The 15,669-nt window shown below is 41.7% G+C and overlaps 1 protein-coding gene across 3 annotated transcripts; it reads right to left on the bottom strand.

Moving 5' to 3' along the window:
* Window positions 1–152: 152 nt before the first annotated feature.
* On the bottom strand, window positions 153–15,045 carry LOC116036481 (cilia- and flagella-associated protein 100). Of its 3 annotated transcripts, XM_036005731.1 has the most exons (16): window positions 14,890–14,971; window positions 11,552–11,623; window positions 11,400–11,432; window positions 11,195–11,298; window positions 8,935–9,175; window positions 8,789–8,853; window positions 7,286–7,449; window positions 7,121–7,201; window positions 6,761–6,945; window positions 5,167–5,251; window positions 4,266–4,308; window positions 4,025–4,179; window positions 3,036–3,165; window positions 2,728–2,930; window positions 1,657–1,750; window positions 153–562 (listed from the first exon to the last, which is right to left on the bottom strand). In XM_036005731.1, exons 2-16 carry the CDS (start codon window positions 11,589–11,591, stop codon window positions 437–439), a joined length of 1,749 nt encoding a protein of 582 aa, XP_035861624.1. In that variant the 5' UTR covers window positions 11,592–11,623; window positions 14,890–14,971; the 3' UTR covers window positions 153–436. The 3 variants fall into 3 exon arrangements, with proteins under 3 accessions (XP_035861624.1, XP_035861621.1, XP_035861626.1); XM_036005728.1 differs by having other exon boundaries at window positions 11,400–11,623; window positions 14,890–15,045; XM_036005733.1 differs by lacking the exons at window positions 11,400–11,432; window positions 14,890–14,971 and having other exon boundaries at window positions 11,195–11,224.
* Window positions 15,046–15,669: the final 624 nt, after the last annotated feature.

Genomic DNA, 15,669 nt, shown 5'->3' with positions numbered 1-15,669 from the left:
ATTTTTGATAAATTATGACCCGGTTTATGACAGAACCTAAAGACAGTATTACATATTTCTTGCATTGCACAGATGGAGACAAATTTCAATATAAGTTATCATATCATTGTGTGAATTTTCTGGAATCAATTAGACCTGTTGGAGCAGGAAAACATGTTTAGATAATTTAATGTACATATGATCATAATAATCAAAATATCTGAAGTACTAATATGGTATTAAACAGTTAAACAGCCAGTTTTCACTGCAATCAGACTGCTTTATTGTACTTTACATACAAGTCCTTCTTTTACACATGTTAACAGTTTAGCTGATGTTGATTTATTGATTCTATCTGATTTTATGTCGTATGTGGTGTAAGCAACCAAATATCCCATAATTATTTCCACTGTTGTGTTGGAGGCATGATTGCACACAACAGATTGTCTTTTGTCTTTTACTCTGTGTCCTCAGAGGTGAAGAGGTAGGCATGCATCTCATCCTCAGCAGGGCTGTTGTCCACATTGCTCACTCTGACTTTCTGAGCAACAGGCTTGCATCTGGGCATGAGCTTTCTCCCACTCTGAAAGAAAATGGGAAAGAGTCTAAGCAATGCTCATGTGGTTCTTTTGTGTGTGTGTGTTTTTTTTTTTTTTTTTACTTATACAGTAAATTCAGTTTCAGTCTTTAAGCCAGGTTCTAATTCATTAAGAGAGAATGTATAAAAAATAATATATAATACACGTGTGTCAAACTCAAGGCCCGCGGGTCGAACCCGGCCCCTCGCAGATTTTGATCCGGCCTGCATATCAATTTAGGTTCCCAATAAATGTTGGCCCGCCTAGTTGTGCGCCAAACCAAGACAGGAAACTGTTTTGCAGACTGCAATTATGCAACACTTTTGTTGAATTTGAGAATTTGGCAGATTTGCCGACTTTAAGACTCAGAAATTCCCACAGAAGCAGAGAGTTTTCATATTCAGGCTGAGAAACAGGTTGCTGTGAGTCGGCTGTGTGGCAGCTGCTTTTAAAAATGTAGCCTAATCTTTGTTTTGATTGATTTGCTAAATTGGCTAAGGAACTTTTTTTGTTGAGTTTTGTAGGGCTTTATGTCAACAAAAGCAACAAAAGTCAGAAAAAAAGCTACTAAAGTGTCAAAAAAAAGCAAAAGAATGTAAAAAAGTGTAAAAAAACAAAACAATGAATAAAGAGACAAAAAGGTCCAAAAATGAAAGGGACAAAAACAACGGGGAAAGCCACAAAAAAGAAAAGGAAAAAGCAACAAAAATGTGGGGGAAAAAGCTACAAAAATGATGAAAAAAGCGACAAATGTTGAAAAAAACGACGTGCAGTAATACAGTTTACTTTTCACTTTTAAAAAAAAGCATGTCAATAAACTCTACATGTCTGGACCTTGATGTGATTTTCCAGTGTGGCCCTTAGTGAAAGTGAGTTTGACAGCCCTGATATAATATATAAAAAATGGAGCAACGCATTAGGGCTGCACGATATGAGGAAAATATGCAACATGCGATAACGTTGAATATCGCAATAACAATATTACTTGCGATAACTAAACAGATATTAAAGTGTACTCAGTTCTGCATTTCTGCTGCTTTCAGTATTCTGCTAAAATACAACAAACTGCCACACCTTATAAATGCAGCAAACGACTTACTATTTTCTTGGAGTCAGCCAGAGATCTCTCCAAGTACCTCCTCATCCTTTCCTTCTGTTTCTCACTCTGCTCTCTCAGCTTTTCCTCACGCTGCCTGTGACATGGCGAAGGAAGACAGGGAGTTATGTTGTGATGAATGCCCTTGCTAATTTACATCACCTTCAGAAGAGGCTTGACTTTGTTGCTCTATCAACTTTTTCTCGCAGTCAAGAGAAAGCTAGTCTATATCGACGACGTTTCATTTCCGAGATTGTTCAGGTGCCGCCGGAAATTCTGCCGATGTCCGTTACCTTCCTCTTTCTTTGTGTTGGCGTTCTAAACTCTGGTGGATTTCTGAGGACTATGGTTAACTGCTCCTCAGATCTCTGCAGGGTAAATCCAGACAGCTAGCTAGACTATCTGTCCAATCTGAGTTTTCTGTTGAACGACTAAAACAACCTTTGAACGTACACATGTTCCGCCAAAAGAAGCTCCTTCCCGAGGCTATTTTGCAGAGGCATCGTTGCTCCGTCCGGTGCTAAGTGCCGCCCAAGACGATTGTGATTGGTTTAAAGAAATGTCAATAAACCAGAGCACATTTTTCTCCCATCCGGGGAATACTGTGTGAATTAGCCAGACCCTCCTCCGCAGCACTGTGGAGGAAGGTCTGACAATGCGAGACTACTACTAGCATAACACACCCAAATCTCTGACGGTCAAGTTGCATCGTGGGTAGAGTTGCCGCCAGGAGGAAAAATGTGTGAAATAAATAAAGAATCTAGCTTGGCCCTCTTGCTTCATTTGTCCCCTCTCTCCCTTCCTCAGTTATCTCTGATGACGACTAAAACAACCTTTGAACGTACACGTTCCACCAAAACAAGTTCCTTCCCGAGGCTATTTCGACGATACACCATCTGGTGATTAGCGCCGCCCAAGACGACTGTGATTGGTTTAAAGAAATGGCAATAAACCAGAGCACGTTTTTCTCCCATCCAGGAATGTTGTGTGGACTAGTCAGACCCTCCTCCTTAGCGCTGTGGAGAAAGGTCTGGCAATACGTGACTAAGAGAAAGTATATTCACCGAGACATACCTGCTCCTTCTCTCGCTGTCCTTGATCTTCTTCATCATCTCTAAGTGTTCTTCAGGGATGCTCTCGATGCCCTGCAGCAGTAAAGACATGCGGTTCTCAATATTGGCCAGCTTCTCCAAGGTGCTGAGGTTGGTAATCCTGTCATCCACGCAGCAGCAATGGACCTCTACCACCTTCTCACCCAGAGCATCCAACATAACATCCTGCAAGCAAGAGGAGGGGAAAATGAAAAGAGGAAGAGATCAGGAGACTACTAATGCCACCGTACATGATTTCTGGGTGTTGTCAAACACATTCTGCTTTATTACCTGGTCTTCTTTGTTCAATGAAACATGCAGCTGAACCTTCTGTCTGAGCTTGGTGCCTCGTGCCTTCTCAATGTCGATTCTCTGGTTCATGTCATTAATCTGCAGGGTTAGCTGCTCTTCATCCTCTTCACTTCAGACAGAAAGGATTGAGCATTTGATTAATGTGGTAAAGTGGAGGGGATAAGGGAGTAGGGATGCACCAAATCCAGGATTTGGCACGGATTTGGCCGAATATTGGGCTTTTTGACGGGGTTCGGTTTCTGCCAAACCTTAGAATTTTTCTCCACCGAACCCTACGCTTGCACTACGCGCGCTATGCTCGTCGACGTAATGATGCCGCCGTTGATTAAGGGAAGGTGTTTACGTAGGTGGAGCGTTCAATGCAGTAGGCTGTGAGAAAGTGAAAATGGAACTCGTGAGCAGAAAAAGTGTAGTTTGGCAGTACTTTCAGTCAAAAGAAGGCCATTCAAGTCCAGCTACATGTTCAATTTGCAATGCCAATTTCTCTGGTGGTGGCAAGGACCCTAAACAATACACAACATCACCGCTGTTACAACATCTGGTAGGAAACATCTGAAAGAATCCGAGTTGTGCATGAAGGAATCTACAGACAGCAGCCAAAATGCAGCAACTTCAGGTACGGCAAAGGAAGGACAGTCACAGCTAAAAACTGAGGACGTTGTTTACTTCATTAACGTGTTTACTGTGTAAAAGGACTGAGGATGGGAGTAGGATTTGGTATTCGGTTTTGGATTCGGCAGAATCTTAACCAGTGGATTCGGTATTTGGCCGAACCCCAAAAATCTGGATTCGGTGCATCTCTATAAGGGAGTAAACAGTGTACAGGAAAAAAAGGATTATAATAGGTATGAAATTCCAAGTAAAAAAGTAAGACATCTGCAGATTTCAGGAGAGCAAATGAGTCTGCTCATTTTAAAGCAACGCAACAGACAAAATTCATTCACAGAGCCTTGAGCCATGATGCTTACATCTTCTTCCTGGTTGCCTCTGTGGACTGTCTGAGCTCTTCCAGCGTCTCTTCAACCCTTGTAGTGTTCTGAATCAGGGACAAGTTCTGCTCTGTCAGCTCTGTCACCAGATCCAGAAGCTGCTGAGGCTCGGTGAAGTACAGCTCTGGCTCATGCTGCAGCAGTGACGAAGATAAGGTGAGATAAGTAGGCTATACCAAGATGAAGAGAGATGTTAAGTCAGAAAAATAGATTGACTGACCTCATATTCTGAGCTGTCACTATCCAGTTTAGAAGTTGTGATCCTGGAAGGAAAAAAGAAAGAGTTTGGGGTTAGGAGAATGTTTTTAGCAGCAGCGTGTAGAAAATGAATTTTAAATTCATTTAAAAGTGTTAAGTTCAAAATAACACCAACTGTTTGCTACAACAGAGGGATTATGAATTGTGAAAGTATGTGTAAATGATCATAATGTATCCACACAAAAAATATACACTTTATATGTCTTTAAAAGGTAAAAACAAATTTAAAAGCTATGTTTTTAAATCTATATTTGGCCTTATGCTGAACACTTAAAGGTCCATATTATACTCATTTTCAGGTTCATACTTGTATTTTGGGTTTCTACTAGAACATGATTACATGCTATAATCTTAAAAAAAAACATTATTTTTCTCATACTGTCTGTCTGAATATAACTGTATTCACCCTCTGTCTCAAACGCTCCGTTTTAGCTTCAGTCTCTTCAAGTCCCCCTCCCAAAAAAGCCAGTCCCCTCTGATTGGTCAACATTTCTGGGTCTTCCGCATTTGCAGTCTCTGAGTCTTTGCACCATCATTGCAGCCGGGGAATGACTGTAACAGCACTGTACGGAAGTCCTGACGGCTCGTTTAAAGTTACAGTTTCTGAATACAGGCTGTGTGCATTTCTCTGTGGATTGTGCGTTTTGATACTTTCACAGTGTTTATATAACACCTCAACCTACTTTATTATCAAAAAATAAATGGAAATTTCACTTTTTACAATATGGGACCTTTAATGGAAGTCATGGCCCACCTTGTTTAGCACCGCATCAGTGTGTATGAATGCAAAGGATAACTACTGGATGTGCAGCAAAACAGCCCTCAGTGTTGTGATGGAGGTGTGTGTGTTTGTGTTTCCTCACAGTGTGTCGCTGTGGGCTGAGGACAGCCTGGTCTCTCTGATGGAAGGCAGCTCTCCACCTGGACTGGAAACCTTTTCCTCCAAACCTGTGTGCATGTTATCATTCCAATCACACTACAAGCACTATCCATACTCACTGTAACAAAGCACTCCTTAGACCAAGTTTGAGTTAGATTTAAAAACAACAATATCAGGATATTAAAGGGATAGTTTTTTTTTTTTTAAAGTGGGGTTGTAATGGGGTAGGTACTAATCCATAGTCAGTGTATCTACAGTAGATGGCGGTCGACACACCCCCAGTTTGGAGAAGCAGACAGGAGGACAGAAACAGAAGTTAAGCGATGTACTGCTGAGGACGGGGGCAATATGGGCAGCTGCTAAATGTATTTTGGCCAACTAAACAAGTATACAAACAAATCATTATTAGTTTAAGTGTACGCTTTATTTAGAATATTTTCAAAGCTTTACCTTGCCATCAAATAGCATTGTTCAATACTCTTGTCAAAGCCACCAGACTCCATTGAAAACGGTATTTTTACCTTTCAGATAAGGGTATTTGCTGGTTAACTGCTGGCTAACCCTAGCCTAGAAATCTAGAAGCACCCTATCGGCAGCAAATGTAATTTGCAGCCTTGGGGGTCTATTAACTCTCCGTTGGCTTGCGAGCTGGATAAGCCAAACTCTAGCCTGGCCAATCACATCGTGTATAGAGTCGGTGGGTGGGCTTAACATAATGACGGCAGAGTTATGACGGTTCCGCGTGAATTCCCTGCTACTGAAAACAAAGAAGATGGCTGCTGCTGCTGCTGCTGGCGAACAGCGGTCTTTGGAATCGGCTTTGGCCGCGACTCTGGAAGACTTGGAGTGAAGCTTTTCTTTGAGAAAAGAACAAAGAACGGCACTGAAGTCATTCTTAAAAAAGGAAGATGTGTTCGGAGTTTTGCTGACCGGATACGTTTAATCTATCAATTAGCGTTGCTCTGGTTGGTTGTAGCGCTATCCCAGAGGGAATTGGAAAGACAACCGTTTATCCGGCCCCTTGGATTGAGCCCTGCCAATGGTGAGTTCCCAGACCCAACATTGTGATGTAGGTCTGGCTTGTCAGGCTACGCTAACCCTTTTAAAACACCAAATAACACAATAACAGAAACAAACTAACCGATCGTGGCAGCGGTAGACCAAAAACTCCCGTTTTCTGCGAGGTAAAATGAGTCAAAGGAGTCTGGTTTAGACGAGAGCATAGACCGGCTTCAGTTCCCCCTGTGTAAACTTTAACAGGGCTGTCTGACTGCAAGGTAAAGTGGTGGAAGTATTCTAAACATAGCCTACACTTAAACTGATATTGTTTTTTCATAGGTGGGTCTCCTTTTTAGGTGGTTAAAATACGTTTAGCTGCTGCCCCCCTCCACAGCAGTACATTGCTCAGCTTCTGAGTCGGTACTCCTGTCTGATCCTCCAAACTGGAGTTGTGACGACCACCATCTACTGCATACACTATGGATAGTAGTACCTTATGCAACCCCACTTATAAAATTCCAAAGTATCCCTTTAACCTGTTGTACCCTGGTCCTCATAATCCTTACTTCCATACTTGCCGTTCCTAATAGCTGACTCCTCGGGCTCCCTGTTCTGCTCGTCCAAAACGTCTCCATCAGTTAGGACATCAGCTTTGAAACCCTTGGTCTTCTGGGCCTCCTGCCACTCTGGAGGAGACAACTCAAACAGAAGCTTCTCGTATCTTTTGTAGTCGATCAGGATTTCTTCAAACTTGCCGAGTTCACTATGAAAAACAAACAGATATTAATGGAATTCCACATGACATAACTGTCCCGCCCAATTTATTCCCCCATATAGTTCCCCTCAGTGTACCTTTTGGGTTAACACTTCTATGCACTTAAACATGGGTAATGTCCGCACTCATACATGTTCATTTTACAAAATGATCAGACTGCTACCTTTTCACGGTCCCAATTTCAGCAGTCAGTCTCTTGATCTGAGCGTTCTTCTCCTGTTTGGACTTGGCCTCGTGTTCAAAACTGACATCAGAGACAGGACAACCGTTTGCAATGTGACTCTTTAAACAACACTCATAATCATAGTCATATCATGATGCTTCTTACAATGTTCTGGCCTCCACGGACTTCTTCTCGTTCTCCCTGAGGAACTCTTCGAAGGTGAGGTTGTCTCTCTCGATGATCTTTTCGAGCTGTCTCAGCTGTCCCTCCTCTTTTGCAATGGCTTTGTCCATCCTCAAAATCTCGGCCCTCTTCGTCATCAGAGATAACTGAGGAAGGGAGAGAGGGGGCAAATGAAGCAAGAGGGCCAAGCTAGAGTTTTTATTTATTTCACACATTCTTCCTCCTGGCGGCAACTCCACCCACGATGCAACTTGTCAGAGATTTGGGTGTGTTATGCTAGTAGTAGTCTCGCATTGCCAGACCTTCCTCACACAGCATTCCGAGATGGGAGAAAAACGTGCTCTGGTTTATTGGTATTTCTTTAAACCAATTACAATCGTCTTGGGCGGCACTTAGCGCCGGACGGAGCAACAGTGCCTCTGCAAAACAGCCTCCAGAAGGAACTTGTTTTTAGTGGAACGTGTACGTTCAAAGGTTGTTTTAGTCGTGCAACAGAAAACTCAGATTGGACAGATAGTCTAGCTAGCTGTCTGGATTTACCCTGCAGAGATCTGAGGAGCAGTTAAAGCTATAGTGCGTAGTTTCTGTCTCCCTCATGAGGAATTCTAAGTAATGACAACAAAACTGTCGGTGCGTCCACATAATACAAGCCTTCCATGATCGCGCTTCACCCCCACCCCTCCTCTACACAGTTGCTAGTAGCCAAGGAGGACACGGAGGATTAAAAAAACATGATGGACTCTTCAGAAGAGGTAATTATCTTCACTTGAGTTGCGCGGGAAAGTCACCGGACACCACAATCTTCTGAACATAGTCATACTGAGAAATACAGAGAGAGTTGTGTGGAGCTGATAGTCTTAATTAGCTTTGTAGCAACTCATTTGGCAATGGCTTCAATGTAACGGACGTTCATTAATATCAAAAAGTTACGCACTAGAGCTTTAACCATAGTCCTCATAAATTGGCCTGAGTTTAGAATGCCAACACAAAGAAAGCGGAAGGTGATGGACATCCGGCAGAATTTCTGGCAGCACCGGAGCAATCCCGTAAATGAAACGTCGTTGATAAAGACTATACTAGTAGTGGCTTATATAGCCTTGATACCATTAAGCAGAGAAGAGGAGCGAGCTACAGAGGTCTGGTAAGGTAACTTCTTTCTATTCCTTTGCAATTGATCCGCTTTCACACAGCCACATAATGTTTTATACACATTTTCCAATATGCAGTAGTACTCCACAAGACCTGTAAACAGACTTTGATGTGAAAAACCGGTGGAGTTCCCCTTTTTGTTTCACATAAACAAACATAGAGTTTTATTGTTTCCTAAATAGATCATGGATGTGGTCCGAGGCGACTGACAGCATCCGACATCTTACAAAAAGCAGACATTCAAAAAGCACCAGTCACAGCAGCCTTAGAAACTGAATCCAGATGAGACGTGGCACCTCCTTTATTAAGCTCTTAGCAACTCTTGAAATCATTTACCTCCAACACTGCCTTCTGCCGTTCCATGGAGATGAAGTCATGTTTGCTGTCTTTTGTAACGTTTTCTAGAGACAGAGGACAGACGACAGTTAACATTCACGTTAGCAAGTTCGCCATGGCGTGCACTCTGCTCTCTCTCCACTCACCTCGTTTCATCATGGCCATCTTCAGCTCATGTCTGCCAGGTGTTTGTTTGGGGACAACTGTCCTACTCTTGATTTCTTTCAGATTCTTCATCTTCTCCCTTTCTTCTACTTTTTTTTCCTCCTCCTCCTCCTCCTCTTCCTCCTCCACGTGTTCTTGCAGTTCTTTCCTCAGCTTGGCCATCATTCGAGCAGCGTGGGTCGTCTTCTCATCAATTGGCAAAGCAAGGAATTTACGCATCTCCTGTGCATAAAGAACAGCAGCACCACTTTATCATGCGATCGTTTTTTTTGTGTGCAGAAATTAGCTGTGTTTGAGACCGTTCCCTATCACAGAAATAGTGCACTATAGAGTGTGTTCGCCTAGCCTGACGTCGTCATACTCAGATTCTAGTCAGAATGAGTCTGATACTGCTCCACTGGGCTGTGATTATGGGGCTGTTTCAACCGAACCAGGAAAGAAAATGCCTCTGCACTCAATTGGATAGACCTACAACCAATCAGAGCAACGGAGACAGACGTCACAGAAGCTGCAAGTCAAAGGCAGGCTTCAGCAGAGCAAAGGCAGAGGCAGCAGTTTCCGTGTCGTGTGGACCGGAGTGGCAATGTGTTTACATACGTGATCGCGGTTCTCTGCTCCTCTTTTAAAATGAATGCGCTGTCGATATCTTCTATAACAGACGCGACGGAGGAATCTACACGTCTCAATTCTCCAGCGGGAGCCATCTTTGTTGTAAACGAATTCAACCCAAGCACTCTTTGGTGACGCGGTTAATTACGTTACTATTGAGCATATGTCCATCATTGTATAAAGCCCGCCCTAACAATTTGATTGGTCCGAACAGCTCTGGTTCGAACATAGTTGCTCCACAGCGGATCAAGTCCAGACCGAACTTCCTGACCTCAAATGTTGTGGGCGGGGCTAAGTTCGGCTGGCATCCAGGCTAGTGTTCGCCAGTTTGAAGTAGTGTTTGAATTCTCTATATAGGCCACTATATGCACAGTTAATTTGAGTGTACATACGATGTACCCTACATTTTGCTAGCCTTGTGAGACCGTCCTGATCTCGCGAGCTCCAGTTTTCCACTCGCAGATCAGTCTGGACAAAATTTGGAGCCGTTCGCCAAATGACCGACCAATCAGCGTTGGTTTTGAGGCGGGTTTAGGTGTGACGCAACGAGAACCGACTGTTCCGTCTAAACAACGTGGCAGCTTCCACGGATGCGATGAGCGTAGCTATCGCGCAAGTTTTATCCGAATTAGAAAGTATTCCTTCATTGAAAGAAGAGCAAAAAACGGCACTGGAGGCTTTTCTCGGAGGAAAAGATGTTTTTGCTCTTCTCCCGACTGACTGATTGGTTGATTTGGCCCGTCTATCACCAACATAGGTGGTGATAGACAGATGGTTTATCCAATCAGCTCACCAGTATTTTCGCCCCTTCCCAAAAGTTCTCCAATGGAAAGTTCAATGGATATGCCGAGCAAATCCATCTGGTGGAGTCAGGTTAACATTTTGCTCCCATATAACCACAATGCAACGCGGTTGTTGAAACTGAAAAGGAAAAATGAACCAGGCTTTCAGTTATAAACATTGGAAATTTAACATGCAACATATATACAACCTTTGACTATCCTCCTGAGTGCTCGGTTTTGTTTCAGGGAGGTCTTAGAAGTATTTTTCTTTCGGTTTGTTTACATGATGCGGGCCGCGCCCGCGCCCGCTTTAGTGTCCGAAATCTTTTTTGGTCGTCCCCTATATAGTTCACTATTTAATAAACACCATATAGGGAAGAGTGAGTGAGTGAATGAGGGAACGGTTTAGAACACAGCTACTGTGTCACACAAGTATCATGCAGTGCATGTAAAAGAACGTATTCATAAGCAAGCCAGCCTAACCCCTGAAATGCTGTTTTTTTTATCTTAAACACGTAATTTTTTTCTTTTCTTTTTATCAGAATTTTATGTTGATAAGGCGGCTTACCCTTACTGCACATATTACGACTATTATGATGTGTTGTACAACGGGCAGTGTGCAATTTTGTTGGCTGGTGGCAGTCTCTGCATGCAACATGAGCATTGTCCATGCAGAGTGATGCAGCAGTCTGTGTCTGTGTACTATATGTATGTATGCACTATGTTGTGTTGAATTCTTTAAACAGCAGATATTGTTTGTCTGGCCAAGACAAATTTCCTTTGGGATAATAAAATCTATCTTATCTCATCTCTTATATTTATACAGTTGTATTCAAACACACACACCAACCTCTTTTCGGTCCTCGCTTTCATTTAGACTCTGTAGGAAAATGCTGTTACTATCTGGCAATTTGAATGGGCTCTGTCGAGTCTTCCTCCTCCTCTTCTTCATGTCTGCATACAATGCAATGAAGAAAATGCGTTTAAAAAAAAAACTGTACACAATTTACATTCTCACTGTTTCTATTTCACAGATCTGTCATTGCCCACTGTACCTGGTTTACGTGATTTGGCAGCACCATCAGTCTCTGAAACAACAATGCTGCCTGAAGAAATCTCTGGTCGTTTTGTTGGAAACATGATCAATCACTGAGTGTATTTACAACGTGTCTTATGTATGACACATGGCATTATAACAAATATTTACTGGGATGTGGTGAAGACATCTCTGAGGTTACTTCTGGCATCTGGCACCGCACAGGCTCAGCATTTCATTTGGCTGCAGGTTACAGAAAAACAAATCATATGAAAGCCTTTTGGTGGATGACAAACAGCATGAACCCCAAATTGTCGATTTTAAAACTATTTAAGTCAGGGGTGTCAAACATATGGCCTGTGGGCCAGAACCGGCCCGCCAAAGGGTCCAATCAGGCCCACTGAATGACTTTGCAAAGTGTGAAAATTGCAGAGAAGTAATTAATTCCAATTCCAAATGTACCACTTTAATCTCAGAGAATATCCGAGTTCTTTTTTCCGTAAATTTACAATTTTAATCTTAAAGTGCTCATATTATGCTCATTTTCAGGTTCATAATTGTATTTAGAGGTTATAGCAGAATAGGTTTACATGGTTTAAATTTCAAAAAACACCATCTTTTTGTTGTACTGCACATTGCTGCAGCTCCTCTTTTCCCCCTGTGTGTTGAGCTCTCTGTTTTAGCTACAGAGTGAGACATCTCACTTCTGTTCCATCTCTGTTGGGAGTCGCACATGCTCAGTAGCTAGGTAAGGACTACTAGCCAGTCATGAGCAGAGTATGAGGGCGTGCCACGCTAGCAGCTAGGCGAGCATTATAACGTGTTACAAAGTGACCACGTTTGTCTCTGAAGTAAAGGCTGGACTACAATAGAGCTGTTTGGAGCAGTTTGTGAACAGTGTTTTCTGTTGGAGATGGTAAGTCCCTTTGAGGTGGACTTTGGGCTTTTTCACTTTGTAAACCTATAACGTGCACAAAAAAGATATATTACACAATAAAGGAAAGGGAAGCATAATATGAGTTTTTTCTCGGAATATTACCCCTCTCTCCCGGGTCCGTAACTGAATTTTTTCCCTACAACGGCCTTAGAACGCTGTCGTAGCAGAAGCAACTTGCGTTTGCCAACATCAAGCTGAGAAGAAACTCTGTGACAGATAACGTTTCTGATCTTTCTGGAGAGGTTTACTGTTCTGGCCCACTTGAGATCAAATTAGGGGTATGTGGCCCATGAACTAAAATGAGTTTGACACCACTGATTAAAGTCATTCAATGCATCTGGGTCTAGCTACATTTCGAAACCTTTAACCCCTTATGACCCAGATTGCAGCCTGGCGTCCTTCGGCGTTTCTGTTGCGTGTCAGTTGCGTGGCGGCTGCGTGGATTTTTCTATCTTTTCACACCAGAAACGTGTCTGACGCGGCGCTGCTGCTAGCCTTGTCTGTACACATGGATGTTTTCCCATTGATAAACTGTTACATGTTAAACATGAATATATTCTGATTTGATTACAGCAAAGACAACGTCGGCAGTATTGGCGGCAAAATAGGCTACAGAATATTTCGTTCTGTGTTGACAGGTGCAATATTTGAAAATAATTTTTTTTTTATTACATTTATATCTGCATTTATGTCAAAACCTAGAGACTTTCAAACATCAACATGTCATTTATTAATATGTATTCGTGTCAAAATGACATATAAACATCTTTTCCTATTCTATTTTGCCTGAAAACGCTTCCAACACGCTTGCGTGTCGCGTGAAAAATAGGTGTTGGTTCTATTCCTAGCGTGAGCGTGTCAGCTGCGTGGCGTGTCCGTTTTTATTTCGGCTCCCATGGTAACAGGTTAGAGCTTGCACACTGCTTGCGTGACACACACGTCTCAGGCGCTGCTCGAGCCGCGCAGAAAACGTGTGCACGCTAGAAATAGGGCCGACGCCTATTTTTCACGCAAAACGCATGCATGTTGGAAGCGTTTCCAGGCAAAATAGAATAGGAAAAGATGTGTATATGTCATTTTGACACAAATACATTTAATACATGATATTTTGATGTTTGAAAGTCTCTAGGTTTTGACATAAATGCAGATGTAAATGTAATTTAAAAAAATAAAATTTTCAAATATTGCACCTGTCAACACAGAACGAAATATTCTGTAGCCTATTTTGCCGTCAATATTGCCGACGTTGTCTTTTCTGTAATCAAATCAGTATATATTTATGTTTAACATGAAGTATACTACTGCTTGAGTGCAGTGCATACACGTGTACAGACAAGGCTAGTAGCAGCAGACACGTTTCTGGTGTGCAAAGACATAGAAAAAACGCAGCCGCCACGCAGCTGAAACGCCACGCTCACGCCACGCAGCCAGTGTGTAGCCGGCGTAAAGATGACCGACTATTTGACGTCAAGGCTCCTGAGCTTTGTAACGTTTGCCTGCTTTTCGCATCATTATCAACTTCAAGAGCCATATCTCTACACAGAGAATGTTATATTGTTTACAACCTCCAAACTGGCAGTTTTCATGTTTAAAATGTATTTTATTATTAAAGACTTTGGACAGTGCACACCCAAACACCTGTGGGTTGGACCGTTGGTGTATAGAGCTTTTAATTTATGAAACTATCTTAATGATCTTATTCTATATTATGTTTGGACCCTCTAAACTATCTTGCAGAGGGACACAATGTCAGACTCTAGTTTAAATGTAATACATTTTTATTTCAATTTATATTGTGCTTAAATGGTGCATATTCCCCAACATTAATTTTATGGGGACCAGTAGTATTCCAGCATGTGAGAAGTGATTTTTAGGCAAAGTATTAGACAGTTTCACTGGAATGACATTGCCAGGCAACAGGTTGGGTCCATGTTTACTTCCTCTCAGCTGATGTCGTTTACATAGACTGCAACCAAGGAAACTATAACGTTTACGTTTTAACTGTGAAATGGTCTATAATGAAGCTGCCATGCCTAATTTGCTGTGTATGGTGTTGGTACTTGAAGGCAACATGAGAGAGAGAGAGAGAGAGAGAGAGAGAGAGAGAGAGAGAGAGAGAGAGAGAGAGAGAGGGAGGTTGACAAGAAGAACCCACATAGCGATTTTTTTTTACCCAAGGAACCATAGGAAATTAGCTAATACGGCCATTCGTTTTTGAAAGATAACTAACCCTGGTTGTAAGACGCAGTATCAGTTTAGAAAAAAACTGTTTTATTAGTCTCTTTGAACTCCTTTAAATGAGCTTCTGCGAATTTTATCTAGCGTTACATCACAGTTAGACATTTTTATGCTGGAAGTAACTAGCTAGCTAACTTTAGCTACCCCACAGCGCTGTGGAGATAGCGTTAGCTAGGTTTGGCAACGCGAGACTATGTTGGAAGTAACGTTAAAGTTCACACTAGACTGTTAACTTGCTTCATGATAAACAAACTGGGTCTATAGCTGCTGTACAGGTTAGCATTAAGGTAACTGTAACTGTAACACTCTTCTTTTAATAATGAATTCAACCTACCGCCAATGCTGTAAGCACACAACTTCGCTCTTCAGGCTGGACTGTTTTTTCGTTTGTCTACTGTTGTCTTGGTAACTGTTGCCTTCACGGTCTCCTAGTAATGCTCTGTTTTAATTTGGCATCCATAGCTTGTATGCATTGTACCCTATTGTACCCTATTATACATCCATGTGTGTAACATAGACAGTAAGGTTTGTACCCTAAAAATGTCTGCAGAATTGTGTGCATACTTTGTTATTATTATTAGACACCTAGTTCGTAATACTGCAAATAAATATATATATTGCAATACTTTCATCAGTGAGCCATAGGCCAATTACCATTGTGTTATCGTTACCTCCTTCAGTGATAGATAGTACCTACCAAAACAGATATTTATTTAAATTAAAATCTTCGATATTACAGCTTACGTCATTGTTATAATTTATATATTTTTATAACATTGATGAAAATTGTATTCATTGATTATTTGGTGACTATATTAAAAAATACATCAAACAAGATTAACAGAAGGCTTGTAAAATAACATTTTACTTACTTTACTTTCGTTATTTTACTTTGGTTTGATGGCTGCAGAACTAACATTTGGCAATTTTTTTTTCATTTCATGTTCATTTGAATAGGAACAGATGCTAGACATAGACATTTGTGCAACAAATCTCCCAATGTACAGCATCACAACATTTATAGCTATTGCTAGTTTCCAATGCCTGTCCCTAGAAGGGCTTTTAAAGTGCCCATATTATGCTCATTTTCAGGTTCATAATTGTATTTTATGGT

Source organism: Sander lucioperca, chromosome 1 (genome assembly GCF_008315115.2).
Source record: "Sander lucioperca isolate FBNREF2018 chromosome 1, SLUC_FBN_1.2, whole genome shotgun sequence".
Taxonomy (NCBI): domain Eukaryota; kingdom Metazoa; phylum Chordata; class Actinopteri; order Perciformes; family Percidae; genus Sander; species Sander lucioperca.
This window is presented reverse-complemented; position numbering and strand designations above follow the sequence as displayed.

Bases quoted from the DNA above. Each gene is read 5' to 3' on its own strand.
- LOC116036481 (XM_036005728.1), bottom strand. From the start codon at position 11,484: ATGTTTCCAACAAAACGACCAGAGATTTCTTCAGGCAGCATTGTTGTT. The intron at 4,180-4,265 runs GTCAGTCAATCT...TCACTGCTGCAG, and splicing joins GTGACAGCTCAGAATATGAG to CATGAGCCAGAGCTGTACTT. The intron at 3,166-4,024 runs GTAAGCATCATG...TTCTGTCTGAAG, and splicing joins GAGGCAACCAGGAAGAAGAT to TGAAGAGGATGAAGAGCAGC.